The sequence below is a fragment of the Colossoma macropomum genome, unplaced genomic scaffold, assembly GCF_904425465.1.
Source record: "Colossoma macropomum unplaced genomic scaffold, Colossoma_macropomum, whole genome shotgun sequence".
In the NCBI taxonomy this organism is placed as follows: domain Eukaryota; kingdom Metazoa; phylum Chordata; class Actinopteri; order Characiformes; family Serrasalmidae; genus Colossoma; species Colossoma macropomum.
This window is the reverse complement of record NW_023494787.1, coordinates 14,453,246-14,472,876: the sequence shown is the minus strand read 5'-3', so window position 1 is coordinate 14,472,876 and position 19,631 is coordinate 14,453,246. Positions and strand designations below refer to the sequence as shown.

Below are 19,631 nucleotides of genomic sequence, written 5' to 3'. Positions count from 1 at the left end.
AACAGCACAAGGAGGATTATGTAACTGAGTACAGAGAGAGCTGAGACTGGACTGGTTAAGACTCAAACCACCATTTATTACCTGCAGAGTATTCAAAGCTATCCAAACTGCAGCTAAAGACAGAGAGAGTAAAACAGTCAGGAGCTTCAGGATAAACATACGGATCCCTCCCATTCCAAAAATGTGTTCAAATAACCAAGTGAATCAATAAAAAAGACTGAATGTGGGAGTAATGTTAACATTTTTAAGCAAAAACATTAATCATCCAGTTCATCCCATCAATATGGTCTGCAGAAGCTGGTCCAGTACCAGGAGATGGCGCTGCCAAAGAGACTTTAGCTGAACTTATTTACCACAATCATTAGATGATGCACTTTTTATATTAAGCTTGAGCATGCATTACATTAAGAAGAGACAGTAAAAAAAAATTGGCAGACAGTTCAGAAAACATTCCTAAAAAGTACGGCACAGTTTTAAAAGAGATGAAACTGTTTTCCCCACATGTGTGGGCTGCTAAGGAAGCTTTTAAGTGAGATATGTCTGCTAAAGTCAGAAAAATCTGTAATTTACTGTCACTTTATATCATTTTGTTCTGCTATAAATTCAGCTATGCTTTGGCAACCTACCTTTAAAAGTCTGTTAACAAGAACTGACCAAGGCTAGAACAAATATTTTGATTAATAAGCTAATGTTTAATTGATTTATGATGCAATAAATGCATCCAGATGCATTTGACATGGACAGCTCAGGGAACAGGATGTCTTTTCAGAGACTTTATATCTCGCTGCGGTCGGAACAAAACATTGTATCTCTAAAATGGTAACTTTACAGGAGAAGGAAAAAACATACTTTACTTTTAATGTAAGTCAGTGGAACCAGACTTTTTTTCCCCCCCAAGTCATTTTGGGCTGTTTCTTTTGGTCCATTCGTCATTAAATGGACATACCATGTAGAGGGCAACAGGTACTCGAATTATGTCAAAAACTGAAAAACCACAAAAATGGAGATACGAGATTTTGTTCTGACAGCAGCGATATGTTGGTCATTTATTAAGGTTTTAGCTAGACAATTAAAGGTTTCACATCTGGAATCAAATATCAAATCAAATAATGCATAAGTTTGTTTTTTTGTTTTGTTAATTTGTTTGTTTTTAGAGCATACTTGCCTCAGTCCAAGTCAGGTGCAGACAATTCCAGAGTGTAATAAATTCTGTGAAAACTTCTCAAAGTGTTGTGTTTACACTCAACATCTATGAGCTCATCTATGCAGCTGACCGAGCATCTGGAACTAAACACTACTGACTCATACAAAGCAGGAGAATTCTATGGAAAGATTTCTACTTCCTGCTTACAGTTTTCAAAGTGTGAAATGCCATTAAGAAATGGACCTTAGGGAGAGCTGTGGAAGTCATGACAAGAACTGGAAGACCAATAACTTCCTCTGATAGAACGGCTCATAGACTGGTCAGGTATGCAAAGCAAAAGCCCTTAACTGTAACCGTAACTGTGATCTCAACATGAAAGGCAATATCTGAACTATGCAAAACAACATCTCGATGAGATTTTGGAATCAAGTTCTGTGGTATAATTAAACAAAAATGAAACTCTTTGGCTACAATCACCAAAGGTATGTTTAGAGAAAAAAGAAACAACCTTTGATGAGAAGAACACCTTGAACATTGGGGAATGGATCTACTACGCTTTGGGGTTGTGTGGCAGCCAGTGGCACAGGAAATGTTGGGGAGAGATGGAACAGTGGCTACTGCTAAATATTAACAAAACCTGGAAGCTAATGTCCCACAGACAGTGAAGAAACTGAAGATAAAAAAGTGGTTGGATATTACAAGAAAACAATGATCCAAAACATACATCAAAACCAACCTTGACCTTGACCTACTTCATCAAACAAAAGATCTGTGGCTTGATCTCAAACATTCTAAAATGCAACAATCAATGCATTTTGGTAAATGTTTGTTTGTGTGTCTGTTTATGTGGTGCTTTTATTTTTTTAATTATTTTTACCCATTTCTTCTCTCCAATTTAGACAAGGGTAATTCCACCAGCTAGCTAGGTCCCGCCATCACACATCTTCAGCTGTGGGGGGGGGCGGGGCTAGCATGTGGACAACTTCTATCAGCTAACATACTAGCCTAACGCTGAGTGATGGGGAGCACAAGGCCAATTATCAGACAGAAAACTCAGGAGAGGTGAAAAAGGTGACAGGAAACTAATCCCATGTAGCAGCGTCCGGCAGCAACACTGCTCAGATGTTTATGAATTTAACACGAAAATTCTGTTGCATTATGAGACTTAGAAACTGCTGTGGAACTCGATTTTACTTATTTGTTAAAGACCTATTGCTTATCATAGTAAAAGGTCAATGTGTACAAAATCTCTCAGCATTCTTCTTTTGAAACCCCACCTCTCTTATATTTACAGACTACTTTGCTCATCGTTTGTGTTCTACTGGTGCCAAAAAGGGTGCGTTGTGCTTGGACCCCGGTGATTGCTCTTTGCTGTGTAATTTGTAAACAGCCGCTAAGCTCTCACATTGATTACGACAGTCGACAAAATCAGTTTCAGACAAAAATAAAGTGGTAGCTGATTGTCTAAGTTGCAAATAATGTTAATTTACACATATTAACTCTTTTCACTCGCTGTTCAAAAAACTATCAAATCTACGCGATTTATGTGAATCACTCAAAACGGCTAATTTTGCCAAAAGGAGATAAATTTTCATGTATAACTTATGCCAAATTTGACTCCCAGCCACGGATGGCTGTGGCATCGCTGTAAATCAAACTCACTATCTTATGACAGTAAGGCCAACCCTCAGGTCAGGGGTGGTGAGCTCCAGTCCTGGAGGGCCACAGTGAAGCACAGGTGATTTTCCTACTTAAACACACCTGGCTGTACTCTGGTTGGTAAGGTAGGAGCAGGAAAATCACCAAACACTGGACACTGGCCCTTCAGATCTGTAGTTCGCCACCCTTGACTTAGATGCTTGTGCCACTCGGAAGCCTTTTTTGTGTTTTGGAATCTGTCTGGAAGACTTTACTCCACTTCTGTCTATCTCACTCTTTTCTTCAGCCTTCTCACCCAATTCACTCCTAAATATTTACCTCATGTCATACAAGTTAAATATGAGGCTCTCCGTCAAAATGTCAGCGCTCCTCTAAGCAGAGCTTCACTCTCACAAGTTTGTTAGTTTGCAGTCACTGACAAACACATCACAGTCCAGTTCAGTCGATCAACCAAAAGGCCTCGAGAGACCAAGCAGTACAAACTCAGACACAATATCTGAAGTGACCTTTCCATTCAAGTTCTATTCAAAGGCGCCACTCAGACACTGTAGTCAGAAATCACTGAGATACACGCCAGTTTATCAGCCAGCTCTTCTCATTCTTTTCTCAGTCAACTCTTCTCAAGGACGTGCCCTTCCAGCTTTACATGGAGAGAGATAGTGAGGATAGTGATACAGAGAGACAGCAGGTTATGAGTATGAGAGGATTTTACCTTGAAAAGGCCTCATCCAGACCATCATCTAACTCCTGTGGAGAAATTCATATTACATTGATATTGTAACAAACATGTTGCTGAATAACAACTTTAGTGTCCATTTGTGATGCATGTCCATAGTGAGGTATACAGTCATCCTTTTGTTGCCAAGTAAAGACAGTCAAAATTTGTAACCCTTATGAAACAGAACTGTAGTAATACAATAAGAAACTACATTTCTATAGAGCTGTACAGTACTGTTATAAAATACTATCATTTCTATATTCATCTAATACGGTTTTCATTTAGTAATCTATAATAAAGCAACAAGCCATGAGAGGCCGTGCGTTACTGTGATTTTATCACCGGGTGTTCTTAGGCACAATGCGTATGATAACACAGCACTGTTTAATGCAGATACTTTCGCTCTGTAGTACTTTTTGGTCACCAAACTACAACCTCAAGTCTTTTTTAGCACCAATCTAGCGCCGCCCCTCTTCTCGTGCTGGGGCTGAATCTCAAATGGCTCCCTACTCCCTACATAGTGCACTATGCAGGAATTGAAATACTGGATTCTGCAGCCCAACGGTGCAAAATATAGCTATGACAGAGTCATTTAGGACTCAGACACATCCACACTCGATAAATGATGCACTATTTTGCTGCAGAAGCTAGAATTTCAAAACTTTCATAGCTAGTGCACTATTTATGGAGTATGGCGCCGTTTGGGAGTGTGTAATCCATTCAAGTGACATTTTTTAGACTTCTATATTGCCGTTTTACAGTTATTCATACCGTAAGTACTTTAATTCAAGCTTGTGAAATTAATGATGGAGTTCTTTAGGCTGTTTGCTCTCTTAGCCTGTTAGCTATCTCACCAGCCTAGTTCTAGTTAAGAACATAAGCTGCCAGCCCCTCAGTTTAAACAAAAAAAAACGGTTCTTACTTCATCAATATACTCGGTGCTCCATGTGAGCAGCATGAGAGTCAAAGATTATTCCATTAACAGCACAATGGTGTTTTCCTAATGTGCCATAACGCAGTAACACACAATTCAGTTGTCATGAGGCGGTCATAGGTGTGGATTTTACAACAGCTTCAAGCGCTGCTCAGCCAATCAGATTTTAGGACTGGAACTATCCGTTTTATTATAGCTGTGTTAGTACCTTTAGTAGCTCATGGACATACGGTTCTGGTAAAAACCTTTAACTGGCATAGAACTTTTACATTATGTGGGAGTTTTTTTAAGGGCCCATATCATGAAAAGCTGAAATTCTCCTCTTCCTTTTTTATTTTTTCAAATAAAAGAGCCCCTTTTGAATTAAATATTTTTGTGATGTCAATGCATTTACATGTATCCATCCATCCATGCTACAGCAGTTTAGCTCCACCCACTGAGGCTGAAAGTATTAGTAGTGTTTGAGCCTGGACTGCTTTTTGAATGAGATGATACAGGGCAGCCAATCACAACAGAGATCATTTACATATAACACTGTTAAAGGAACAGCAACAAAAGCAGCCTGTTTTAATGTAAGGGATAAAAGAGACGTTAGAAAGTGATCACATAAAAATGAATTGTTATTGTTTTTGGTACAAAAAAAAACACAAAGTTTATGAGTAGATCTCAGAGAGAAGAATAAAAAGGATAGATGGAGCATATGGGCCCTTTAAACTTTAAAAAGACTGTTCACATCCACACAAAAATGGTTCTCTAAAGGTTTTTGGGGAACCAAAAGTGATTCCTTTATAGCATCGGTCTAAAGAATCTATTCTAGCACGCTTTTTACTTTTTATGAGCATAAACTATAATAACTGCCTGACTTTAAGATTCCTATAAGAATTCTATAGAAACATCTGCAGTATTACTGTAGTTCTGAGTCACAGGGGTAAATTGTGTCACACTTCCTTGAAGCAAACTGGCCAAACAATGCCTGAGCTTGGATCTTACCCAGATGGTGTTGTTGTTTTCAGGCTCATTGTGGTTGCCCACATGGCTTTCCTGGTTGTCAATATTTTCCACAAGCACCATGGGGCCGTCATCGATATCCAACAGGTTTCCTGTTGCTGCGTCTGGAGCCAACAAGACAAACACATTTAAAAGGGACATTCCATTATTTCTGCACACAAATGGACTGTCTAACTGTTCCAATGTGATTTTAATAGCTTTTAGAGCAGAAGTGCATGTTCTATTGACTGTCCGGGTGCATAAAATACTGGAGCGTAAGAAGTGCTAATTAAACTTTAAGTTAGTCAGCGACTGTCATCACGTAGTTCACCAGAATTAAACAACTGTCAAATTATTTAGTCATACAACAATATCAAATTCATATTAACGGCACATTAGTGTTAAAAATATGTTATTGGATTATCAGCATTGGGCAGATGTTTAGATTTACTGTTTTTTTGTAAGATCTCAGAGCTTCTTTGACTCATTATGCATTAAACCAAGTCAAGTCAAGATCTGGAAGACCAACAACATTCTCTGATAGGACTGCTCACAGATTGTTTCAAATCAAAACCACTTGACTGTAACCTTAATTGTGATCTCATCATAAAAGTCTGAACTATGCCAAACAACATTTAGAAAAACCAAAGGCATCTGGGAACAAAATGCTGTGGAGTGATAAGAAAAAAAATAAACTGTTTGGTTACAATCACCAAAGGTATGTTTGGAGGAAAAAAAAAAACAGCATCTGATGAAAAGAACACCTTGCCAACTGTTAGCTGGGGGTGGATCTATTATGTTTGGGGTTGTGTGGCAGCCAGTGGCATTATGCATTTTTTAACTGCTCTAATGTGTCTTTGATTTTAGTAGCTGTTAGAGCAGAAGTGCAGGTCCTACTGACTGTTGGGTATATAAAAACGTTATAGAAACTCCTATTAAACTCCAATTTAGTCAGTAACTATATCCTCAGATAGTTCACCTGAATTAACTAATCAGCAAATTATTTAGGCATGCACAATGATATCAGAATCATATTTAATAACAGCACATAAGTGTTACTAGCATGAGAAATTTTAGATTTGACTGATATTTCAAACCTATATTTGATGACATTTATTGCAAACTATGAATAAATGTTAGATTTTAATACAACATAACATTCCTTACACATAAACATCATATTTATATGTAACGCTAATCCAGGTAGATGTAGTCCCAATTTCTACATTCATAGATACTTCTGTATTGGCATTGACAGACATGTACATGAAAATATCATGTCATTGTCCACGAATTCCCAAATTGGGGCATCCCTAGAGATAATCTGATTTATGTTTAATCTACTAAAACTGAAATTTAGTACAAGCTAGCTAGAATACTGACTAGTTAAACAACAATGAATTGGTGTAATGGTCAAAACAACTGTAGTTCAGACAATCATTCTGTAATCTGGAGTTAAAAGGTGTAACATGCAGGATTAAAGAAGCTAAGATAAGCTAAAGTTATCAACTGATGAATGTTTAAGCAGCTGGTTTCTCTTTACATCTCCAACATTTCCAAGAATATACAGAATAATTTCCCTTGACTTCCCTTGAGCAGAACAAAAACCTTGTTTACAAACAGTACTGGGAAGCTCAGTGACAGACGATTGATGGAAACGTTGTTATTTAATGTCTGTGCCTGATTCAGCTGATATTTTAATATGTGGAAATAACTTTTAGTGGAAAAATCCTTCGGCCCTGAAAGTTATACAAACCCAGCTCTAATATAAACTGCTTATACTTTTGAGAACATGAAGAGTGTCATTTCTGGCAAAAGGCTGGAGTAACTAGTGGGGGTGGGCGACATGGCAAAAATATCATATTACGATACTTCAAGACATTTTCACAATACATGATATGTATCACAATATTTTGATAAACATCTAGTGATTCTATTAACAATATGAACACAATTATTTTTATTATATTCTGTACTGAACTAAATCAGTTTAACAGGACTAATTATGCTCTTTGTAATGAAACATGCAGTCGATTAGTGTTCGTTATATCCATAATATGCTCAGAAAACAGCAACGTTTGTCGCAAAAATACAATTTATCACGATGATGATAAAACAGTGCATCTATAATCTATTATACTCCAAAAAACAGAGAAGGCAAGTCATCCCAAAACTTTCAACAGAATATGTTGTATGTACTACAGAGTTGCCTGACTGCAATTATTTTCCACAGATGTTAGCTTTCACAACCCTATGTTTGTGTTATAACGAACATTTCTAATGGGAAAATCATTAGCAACAATAGCAATTTATGCAGTTTTGATGATCTATACTGTGATATATTTCACAGGGAATCAAACTGACTCCTTCATACAAAATAAGAAACTTATTTTTACCTTATTTAAAAGTTAAATAGCTAAACTCTCACAGTTAAAGATACATACACAAATCAAAGCAAGCAGAGAGAGAGAGAGAGAGAGAGAGAGAGAGAGAGAGAGAGAGAGAGAGAGAGAGAGAGAGAGAGAGAGAGAGACCAAGGCTGGATCTCTAATTGGTCTTTACTTCCTATATAGTGTGCAAAGTCATGAAATTCTGGCTTCTACAAACAAAAACTGCACTGTTTGTCCAGTATGGAACTGTGCACACGTGGATAAACCCCAAATGGCTATTTGTTAGACACATTATGCAGAAGCCAGTATTTCCTACATAGTGCCATTTGAGATTCAGCCTGAGCGAGGGTCTGGTTCTGTTCTGAGCTGAGAGCTTCATCTGCAAGGTGGAGCAAATGCATCTTTATTAAGGCATCTCTGTGTCTTGATCATTGGGACACTAAACCTTTCTCTCTAAAGGCAACCTTATTACAGCTTATAACAGATTTTTAATGCTGGCAAGTTTCAGGAAAGCGAGAGGCATTTTAATGAAGAGAAAAAAAAAAAGAAAAAAAAAAAACCCAAAGGCAGCTGCTGAGAAAAGAGCCATGAATACAGGAATACTGGCTGGGAAGCTGCTCCTTTCGGTAAAAACTTTCCAGCATGGCAGGTTGTGGTAACACCACAGAAGCCCACTTAAACCAGAGAAAACCACAACATCAAAATCACTTAAACCCTCATTCATGTTTTGTGAATTAGGCGTCCCAGGCTGCCTTGTGGTGCTACAGAACTACAGTATGTTCTGAAGCTACAATACAAACATATGTATATGTATGTATGTGTGTATATATGTGTGTGTGTGTGTGTGTATGTGTGTGTGACCACCTCCTTGTTTCTTCGCTCATTGTCCATTTTATTAGCTCCACTTACTATATAGGTGCACTATTCAGGTGGTGGATCATTCTCAGCACTGCAGTAACACTGACGTGGTGGTGGTGTGTTAGTGTGTGTTGCGCTGGTCTGAGTGGATCAGACACAGCAGTGCTGCTGGAGTTTTTAAACACCTCAGTGTCACTGCTGGACTGAGAATAGTCCACCAACCAAAAATATCCAGCCAACAGCATCCTGTGGGCAGCGTCCTGTGACCACTAATGAAGGACTAGAGGATGACCAACACAAACTGTGCAGCAGCAGATGAGCTATCGTCTCTGACTTTACATCTACAAGGTAGACTGACAAGGTATGAGTGTCTAATAGAGTGGACAGTGAGTGGACACAGTGTTTAAAAACTCCAGCAGCACTGCTGTGTCTGATCCACTCGTACCAGCACAACATACACTAACACACCACCACCATGTCAGTGTTACTGCAGTGCTGAGAATGATCCACCATCCAAATAGTACCTGCTCTGTGAGGGTCAATGGGGGTCCTGACCACTGAAGAACAGGGTAAACAGGGGGCTAACAAAGTATGCAGAGAAACAGATGGACTACAGTCTGTAACTGTAGAACTACAAAGTGCACCTGTATAGTAAGTGGAGCTGATAAAATGGACAATGAGCATAGAAACAAGGAGGTGGTCAGAATGTTATGCCTGATCAGTGTATATATACACATATACACACACACACACACACACACACACACAAACACACACACACAAACACACAGCCTAATATGAAGTACACATTAAAAGAAAACACGCTAAAAGAAATGAAAGATAATGACACAAATGTGTGCACGTTTAAATTGTCTACACTGGCAACTGGCGACGCAATTTGTGGGTGAGTCATGATACTAACGTCAGTCGGCTTAAGCCTTTTATATGGCAGTTAGTTGTCAGCTGAAATTTTCTGGTTGTGTGACAGACTGAATGGCAATGTGTCTATAGCTGTGGGTTCAGTACCTGTTCCTTTCAGGCTGACAGTGCTCTCTGATGTGTCAGGCTGTGTACTATTACTTGTCTCTGTACCTGACTTTACTTCCTGTTCTTTCTCTGAAAAAGAGCAAAAAATTAGCAATAAAATAAAACAAAATAATAATGACGACAACAACAACAACAATCCAAAGCAGAGACACAGAACGTTGAACAAACACAATAAATACAGAACAGAGATATTCGTAATTAATTCAGGTGCTCTCCAATGTAGGAAAGTCTCCACAGGGCAGGAGATCCAATCATCACTATAAAAAGAAAATTAGAGGGCAGTGGTCTCACTATAACTCTCTTAAAAGCTCAAGAGTATCAGTGGCCTTTACTTCAAAGACTCCCCTAGGACTGTGGCCGTGGCTTCTGGCCTGTCCAATCAGCCTGATAAATGATCACCCACTTCGGCCTAGTATCCTCTCAGCCGCTCATACGGCACTGCCACTCGAGGTGTAGACAGTTAATAGCGGCTAATAGTGACGCAGTACCTTCTTTGGCGTGCTGCCAGTACTCGAAGGCCACTCTGAAGGCTTGAGCTACGGTCAGTGTTACAGCCTGGGCCTGAGAGAGAAAGAGAGGGGAGGAGAGTGAAAACAGTGCTCTAGCAATACCACACCTTTTACTTACTTACATAACTTAACAAAAACACTTAACAAAAACATCAATGCAACACGTCCGGTTTTCCTCCAGTTTGATGAAAAGTAATCCGGGATTTTTTCGGGACATCTGGCAAATAGTGGATGCAGCTAGTACAAATATGGGAACGCTGTATCACAACCCACCCTGTTTTTTTGCAGGGTTTCAGTAAAAAGTGCTGTGTTTATTTATCTTTTATGTTCTGTGTACTTTATTTCTTATTTACTTTGTGAGGGCTTTATAGGCCTGTCACAGAAATGCAATCGTAGGTAGCAATAAATAATCACAGCATTCTTCTTGTATTCGAGAACAGTGTGTTTAAAGGCAGCATCAGGAACTTCAGTGACGCATGTCAGATTCTTCTTACGTCTGTGCCTGATTATCTGACAGTTTAATGTTAAATATACCACTTATTATTTTCCCAAACAGATATGGAAACAATGATTAACATCTGATATCAATTTGATATTTATTCTTTAATAGCACTAAACATTAAAATTAGCACTTAAGATGAGCATCTAAAAGAAGGGCTTCATGGTCAAACTAATCAATCACCCTTCTAACCCCCCAGTAAGAAACAGGCCTACACAGCTAACATCACATCACAGTGTGAGTTTGTGTTACTCCATAATAGACGTATTACAGAAGGGATGCTCAATCCTGGTCCTGGGGATCTACGGCCCTGCAGAGTTCAGAACCAACACACCTGACTCTAATATTGCTTCTCAAGGCCTTCATTACCTGGATCAGGTGTGCTAGATTAGTGTTGGAGCTAAACTCTGCAGGCTGGTAGATCTCCAGGACCAGGATTAGGCACCCCTGTATTACAGGATTGGCTAAGATTCATTCTTTTGTCCTTCCAACAGCCAAACTAGCATTTTCTGCTGATTAACCTAATATTGATACCAAGTATTGGATTGGTAACTACACTCACACCTTGCTGGACATCCCATTTTAAAACTAAGGGCATTAATATTGAGTCCTCCCTACTTTACGACTATTACAGCCTCCACTCTTCTGGAAAGGCTTTCCACAAGATTTTAGAGTGTATCTGCAGGAATTTCTGCCCATTCAATCAAATGGGAATTCATTAGGTCAGGCACTGATTTGGGACGAGAAGGTCTGGCTCAAAATTGGCCTGACTGTCCTGGTCCTAAGTAGTCAGATATATTCAGGACAAGAGCATTAACATTTTAAGGTCCTCAGCTTTACACCCATATCATAATGGCATCACGCTGTTGCCAACTGTACTGAACATTCTTGTCAGTATTGTTCAGAACAAGGTCACCTTGAGACCTGAGTGTAATCTGTACTTTTGTCTATTTTTGTAGATAACATTGTCATACAATGTGAAAAACCACATAAGCAAGTGAATTTGAGATTACTTACCAACTAAACATGGTTTGAGGGATGCAGTCAGCATGATACTAATTAGTGGAGTTTAAGTTTACATGACTCGTTAGCTACATTAACCTTGTAGCTCCAGTGCAAAACTGAAGAAACAAACTTCAGACACCAAACGGATTACTTTTGGAGTCAGGGGGAAAAGCCAAGGGGAGTAAGGGATGCAAAAGTTTGAACCCCCTTGTTTGAGCACCCTTGGTCCAAATGTCTGTTACTGTGAATAGTTAGGTAAGTAGAAGATGAATGGATCTCCAAAGGGCATAACAATGAACCATTCTTTTCAAAATTTTTATTATTACTATTAGATTTGTTTGGTACAATTTTAGAGTGCATAATGAAAAAGAGCACCATGCAAAAGTTTGGGCACACCAAGAAATTTGAGCTCTCAGATAACTTTTTTACCAACGTCTCAGACCTCAATTAGCTTGGATTAGCTAGGAAAGACCAGGCTTTTTAAATACTCTGACTCCTCAAACCTTGTCCCAACAACCAGCAGCTACAGGCTCCTCCAATCAGCTGCCTAGCACTCTAAAGATTAAAATAATCAATGCCCACAAAGCAGGAGAAGGCTAGGAGAAGATAGCAAAGAGTTTTCAGGAAGGTATTTCCTCAGTTCTCAGTGTAATTAAGAAAGCACAGTCCACAGAAATGGTGAAAAGGTCACGCTGAGGTCTGGAAGACCAAGAAAACTTTCTGAAAGAACTGCTCAAAGGATTGCTAGAAATGCAAATGAAAGCCCTATTGACTGTAAAGACTTTCAGGAAGGTTTAACACACTGTGGAGTGGTGGTGCACTGTTCTACTGAGCAGTGACACCTGCACAAATATGACCTTCATGGAAGAGTCATCAGAAGAAAACCTTTTCTGCATCCTCACCACAAAATTCAGCGTCAAAAGTTTGCAAAGGAACATCTAAACAAGGTCGACGCATTTTGGAAGCAAGTCCTGTGGAGTAATAAGATAAAACAGAAATTTTTGGCCGCAATGAGCAAAGGTATGTTTAGAGAAACGGGGTGCAGAATTTCGTGAAATGACACCTCTCTGACTGTCAAGCAGTGGGGGTGGATTGATCATGAGAGAAGAATGGATTCAATTAAATGCCAGCAAATTCTGAAAACAAACATCAAACCACCTGTAAAAAAGCTAAAGATGAAAAGATAATGGCTTCTACAACAAGATAATGATCCTAAACACACCTCAAAATCCACAACGGACTACATCAAGAGGCACAAGCTGAAGGTTTTGCCATGGACCTCACAGCCCCCCAACCTACCGATCATCGATAATCTGTGGATATACCTCAAAAGAGCAGTGCATGCAAGAGAGCCTGAGAACTAGATGCCTTTTCAAAGAAGAATGGGTGAAAATCCCTCAAACAACAACTGAAAAATTCTTATTTGGCTACAAAAGCACTTACAAATTGTAATACTTGCCAAAGGGGCTGGTACTAACTATTGACCAGGCAGGGTTTTTTTTTATTTTGAAAGCTGTAAAAGATGGAAATCAAAAAAAGTAATGTTGCTTTAAATATTAAAGAAATGTGTCGTCTTTTACTCGCTTAGCTATCACAGTAACAGAAAATCTGATCACGGTGCCTGAATTTTTACCATAACAGTAACTGTGCATCAAAATATGAAGTGCTGAGGCCGTGTTAACTTGGTTTTACTCAACAAAACATGTAATTTGACCAGCTGTGCCCAAACCTTTGCATACAACTGTGTGTAAATTCCTTTAAACATATTGAAATAATGCAGCAAATGACCTTGTGTTCAGTGGTTTATTAGCCTAAAACTAACTAATGAAAACACACCAAATTCACATTGTGCTGTGACAAACACATGAAGCAGAGAGAGGAGGGAGTGCCACATTCTGGACACAGATTTTTTTTTTACTGTAATCTTGTAGCTAAGACACTATTCCCCTTCTCATCGTCTACGTTATTGCGCCTCAGCTCTGACCAAATGATGGATCAGTTTCATAAGAAAACCCACACAACACAGCAGATACTCACCACTTTCCTCTTGGCACAGAGGAACGCGTGGCACTCCAGTGTTTCATTTTGTTGGTTCTGGGCGATGTAAGCAAACACCTTGTCATGCATTTTGTCTGCAGTGCAATACGATATTCTGAAAGAAACAGGTTTCAGTGTTAGATTGACTACTGTTCAAAAGCTATCATAAATAATGCTTGTTACTGTATATACAATAATGACTTACATAATGAACATTTCAATTCTACAAACTAGACATCAAAAGGTGCTTTTAGATGTTTTATTCAATATTTCTAGCATTTTGAGAAGAACTCGATACAATTTGAGGCCATTATGTGATGATTTTAGTGTGCATTTTGCACAGTGCAAATTGGTAGAGCCTCCATTACTTGTTAGGCTGGCTTTACACAGTGAAACTTTCATGCAACTAGTTAGCTGCACGCAACTGTGAGTTGCAGCTACATGAAGCAATTAAAAAAAAAATTAAAAGTTGCCCAAAACACATTTGTTTACTCTACTTGTTATACAAATCAGCAGCTTTTATACTTTCATACACAAATATATCTGCAAGGTGTTATTTACACATACGCAGAATCTTCGTATTATCGTCTCTTCTGTCATTGTTGCTCTATTTTCTCTACAATATTGGTATCATTGAACTGTCTATCTAGGGTTCTTTACTATCTTTGTGTAATCTATTGAAAATGTATGATTAGGGCTACACTAAAAATTTCTGTCAGAAATGTGTAACACAGCATGTGGAAGAATATTTTGTAACATTGGTTGTGCTTTGAATCCTCATGCACGGATAAATCCGATGATTGTGAGCACGCTGAAAGCTTTTTATAGAGAACTCAGTCAAAATTTGGTGCAAGACGTGTCTTCCCTACTGTCTACTATTACAGTTGTATTTGATGCCTCACTTAACCTGTCCTAGAAGCACTGCAGTTGACAGAGGACCAAACCTTGGACTCCTCTTCTGTAATATATTTCATCCGTTGATTCTTTAAGGATTTTCAAAGAGCTTTGTGTAAGACTAGGGGGTATCAAGAAAGGAGAAAGTGAATCAAGCTCCACAAAATCATATCAACAGCAGGCTAACAAAGAAGAAAAAATGGTGGCACAAGCAGCTGTTTAAACAGCTGTTACTGTTAACCGGCTATAATTTCTCTGATTAACTCTTATTTGCTGTTATGGCTCAGGAAACTACCAATCTTGCAGAAAGCTGACCAGGAAGAGCTTCTTTTCAATCATAAACAATCTTTGTTTTATTTTATTGTCCAATAGTCTGGTAAAATAGACAGTTTGAAAATGATGTCATGTGATATGATCACGTGATGCGTTACAGGCGTTTTGACTGCCTGTTTCATTAAACTCATTCCCTAAAGTTGAGACGCCTGCAACTGTTGCGTCTGAGTTTCAACTGCATTGCAGGACGCTTTGCACTGTGCAACAGAAATGTAATTGATGTACCTTTTTTTCAAGCTAAATTTGAATGAAAGTTCCAATGTGTAAAGCCAGCATTAGCTACATTAGTCTTATAGCACCTGTGCAAAAATCTGACTGACAGCATCTGGTGTAATTATTTGAAGCATTTGTGCCGATTAGCCACATTCATATGCAGCCCAATAATCCGTTAATAAACCGACTAATAGCTCAACTGAAATAGAATACGTCCATGTAAACACCTCAGTTGGAATAGTCTAGTCCGATTGAGGCCGTTCGGAATACAATTTCTATCTGATTGTACCTGATTGAACGAGGTGGGTAATCCTTTAAATAGTCCATTAAATAGAAGAATAATATCCATGTAAACGCCTGTATCCGATTACATTCCCAATCGGAACATCATAATGAAAGTTTATGACGTTCAACATGGTGGGAGCAGAAACTGGTCTGCAGAGGGGACGAAGTTTATGCTTTGAACTTTAAAAGACGGAGGTGGGACGGGCATCCAGCTTAAGTGTGATACATGTAAAGTACACTTTTCTGCCATAATTTCAAAGCAATTAAAAACACAAGCGTGCCAGCTGAAAATTCGCCTCACTCTGACTAGACTCACATGATGCTCGATGTCATGGTAACATCTACACTAAGTGGTTCTCTATGTATGCATGTAATTTTGGATCTGATTACTTGTAGTGTGCATGTAAACTTTTCCATCAGATTGTTCAGCAGGGTGAGCAAATAAACACCTCAATCTTAATCTGTAATCGGAATGTATTCAATCGGATTGGCAAAAATCTTTGCATGTAAACACAGACAGTGTCAGATTTATAGGAGATTCACTTCACAGCATCAGCAAAACAAAACCAGCCTGTAGTTGTGCCTGTCTGTACATGTCTATAAGACTCCCATTCTCTCAGTTGTAGACTAGGCATCCCACTCACAGAGAAAAGTTCTGCCTGTATAGAAATAACACTGCACTACATGCACACAAATATTAGTGCTTTATGGCCTGGTTATTTGAAGCTTTATGAGCACAAGAGGTGGTGTTTTACTCAGAGAGGGAGAGAGAAATTCACCTGTATATAGAGACGCTCTCTATCAGTTGATTAGACACACTGTCGTAAAGCAGGATTCCCTGAGGGCTGACCTTCAGGACCACCTTGGGGAGCTTCTTTCCACTGGCTTTAGCCTAGGAATTGTTACAGATGGGAACTTGAGCACAAGATTAAGAAGACCAATAGACAGAAGATATAGAAAAAGAACTACAAACAGGCAAAGTAGTAACAAGCATTAAGTCACCTGAGTAAATAAAAAGACAAGACAAGATATTTAAAATGATCTATTAACTTTATTGTTTTTGTAAATATATGTTCATTCTGAAATTGATGCCTACAACATATTCTAAAAAAGTTGGGACAGAAGCAATTTAAGACTTTGTGAAATGTTCAAAAGACACCTTAAACAGATGATGCACTCATGCTCACGTATAAAAGGAGCATCGAGGAAAGGCAGAGTCCTTTATGAGAGAGGATGGGTTGATGTTCCTCAGCCAATGATTGCAAAGATTTTAGGCATTTCACCCTCCACAGTGCTTAATAACATCAAATAATTCAGGGAATCAGGAGAAATCTCTGTGCATAAAGGAAAAGCCCAAAACCACAAATGAATGTGGCTGGTGATCTTTGACCTCTCAGACCACACTGCGTTAAAAAAAGGCATTCTTCTGTGACTGATATCACACATGGGCTCAGGAATACTTTGACAAACTGTTGTCAATACACTGTCCGCTGCTGCTTCCACAAATGCAAGTTAAACTGTACTATGCACAATGGAAGTCATATGTCAACAACGTCCAGAAACACTACCAACTCCTATGGGCTCATGCTCATCTTAAATGGACTGATGCACAGGGGAAACATATATATGTGGTCTGATGAGTCAGAACACATTTCAGATTGTTTATGGAAATAATGGACATCGTGTTCTCTGGGCCAAAGAAGAAAAGGGGCATCCTGAATGTTACCAGTGTAAAGTTCAAAAGCCAGTGTCTGTCATGGCACATGGGGGAGGGTATTAGAGGGTAGCTTGTACATCTGTGAAAGCACCTTTAATGCAGAACAGATTTTAGAGCAACATATCCCACCTTATAGATGACGACATCTTATGCATGGATGTCCATGTTTACTTCAACATGACAACACAGAGCCACAACCTGTATGTGCTACAACAGCATGGCTGCACAGTCAGAGAACTGTCTCTAAAATGTGTCAAATTATTAAGCTCAAAATATGACAATAAAGGCCCCACAAGGTTGTGCAGCTGAGACATGTATAACAGAAGAATGGCAAAAAAATTCTGCTTTCAAAAATGGATCAATTAGTGTCTTTAGTCTCCAAATGATTATCAGCCCTTGTGTGGTGTTAATGTGTTTGTTACTCAGTGGTCTGGTGGGCCCACCACATTATTGGTTTTTTAAAATCAGTACAGCCACAACAATTTAAGTAAAAACACCAGATGTTTAAAACACTAGTCAGCAGCCTGTCCATGTTGGCCACCCTCACACACACACACACACACACACACACACACACACACACACACACACACACACACATATATATATGTTCTTCACAGAAAATGAGCAAAGACCAAATAATCTGGGGTTGAAATAATAACAAATCACATTTTTTCTTTTGGTAAACGTTGAAAATGGGTCCCATGGACCCCAACACCACACAAGGGCCAAGTGCTGTTAAAACCAGCCTTTTTGGAACGTGTTTCTGCCATCAAATTTGGAATGAGTATATATTTACAAAAAACAATAAAGTTTATAAGGTAAAACTAATCACTGCTTTCTGTTTTTCTTAGCATTTCACACAATGATCCCAATGGTTTTGGAATTGGGGCTGTAATTCAGGAGAATTCATTCTTCCATATTTGAAATAAAACACACTTGTACTGTTCAATGTGAAAGAACAGGCTCCTGAATGCTGATTTAAAATGCTACAGAGCAATTAAAGTATTTTTTCTCCTTAACTGGATGAATAATCATAATAATAATAATAATAATCATCATATTTTAGTGATTAAATATTATTTTAGTCATTATTCTGCAGCCTCACTCACCGTAGCAACAATCCTCTTGACAGCAGCAGCTGACAGATCTTCACCTTTTGGCTGGTCCACAAGAGTCATTCCCAAAAGCCGTAGGTTGAAGGTCATGCCCTCAATGAGGGTCTCTCTGGTGTCTGTCCAGTTCTCAGGAAGCTCTGAGAGAACAGAACGAGTTGTATGGTTTATGATGCAAGCTTAAACAGCTACAATAACAACTCTTTTGCAGATGCACAGAGCAGAACAAGGCCACCACACACAAGCCCACAAAGCCACACACTATTGACAACAACTTACTGTATGTAGAGTTAAAGTACAAGGCTTTAAAGGGCTTATGTAAACATATGCACCAGAGAAAATGGGTTGGAAAAATATTGCACATTAAAAGTGTCAATATTTGTCTTATTTAAGCTAAGCTCAAGCCCCTCCAGCTCAAAAACATTCCAGGAAAACATGCCGGTGTCCTTGCTCCCTTCAAGTCACTCCGTCTTTTCCCAAAGCCATATCACAAAGGTTGAGGCCCAGAGACAGCCAGCAGTAAAATCTCAAAGGATGAGAAGTCTTTATCAGAGGCCAAGTCTGGGTTACTGAGCCTGTGTTTATGAGGCACTGAGACGATCTGTGGAATGTACACAGATAAACCTTGATAAGCATCATAAAAAGACCTGAATATGACCCAGATTTCCTTCAGGGAGGGTGAAACTGCCTTGTTTTTGTCTTTTGTCCTTCAGTTCTCCCTGTATGTTCAGCATCACACAGTATGTATTTGAAAGTGAGAGGTACCAGTTTTATGAAACAGTACAAAAAAATTCTTAAGCTTTATATAGTAAATTGAAGACACATATTTCACCAGGTTTAGTCGGAGTTCTCTTTGCATTCTCTTTCAACACACTCACAATCATCAGATTCATCTGCTCAGGGAAGGGGTCCGCAGAACAACCCGTGTTAACAAATGTTCTCCTGCACTCTGCATGCAATTACACTTCTCCACCAGAGAGGTCTCCAAATCTTTGCGTTAAAAGTCTAAGTACATGATAAGCTAAAAGAACAATAACAAGGAAATATTCATAAGAAATATTATACAGTATTATATATTTTGAATAGGTTTTTACTAATTGTTTTTTTATTCATTACATTCATTTTTGGCTAAATGAATTAACTTGGCAAATAATCTGTTAGCTTCACTCTTTATGTTTATCATGTCATACACTTTACAAATACATATACTGCAGTGTATTTTATATAATTTATGTGATCACACACACACACACACACACACACACACACACACACACACACACACTG

The 19,631-nt window shown here is 38.7% G+C and overlaps 1 protein-coding gene across 1 annotated transcript in view; it reads right to left on the bottom strand.

Annotated features, from left to right (window-relative positions):
• Nucleotides 1-19,631, bottom strand: part of ldlrap1a (low density lipoprotein receptor adaptor protein 1a) — a 31,887-nt gene that overhangs the window by 3,391 nt on the left and 8,865 nt on the right. Inside the window, exons 2-8 of the mRNA XM_036566205.1 lie at nt 18,342-18,484; nt 16,292-16,404; nt 13,788-13,902; nt 10,226-10,298; nt 9,717-9,806; nt 5,446-5,567; nt 3,516-3,550 (exon numbers count right to left, since the gene is read on the bottom strand). Of these exons, the coding sequence (XP_036422098.1) occupies nt 3,516-3,550; nt 5,446-5,567; nt 9,717-9,806; nt 10,226-10,298; nt 13,788-13,902; nt 16,292-16,404; nt 18,342-18,484 (691 nt within the window). The remainder of the gene's footprint in view (nt 1-3,515; nt 3,551-5,445; nt 5,568-9,716; nt 9,807-10,225; nt 10,299-13,787; nt 13,903-16,291; nt 16,405-18,341; nt 18,485-19,631) is intronic.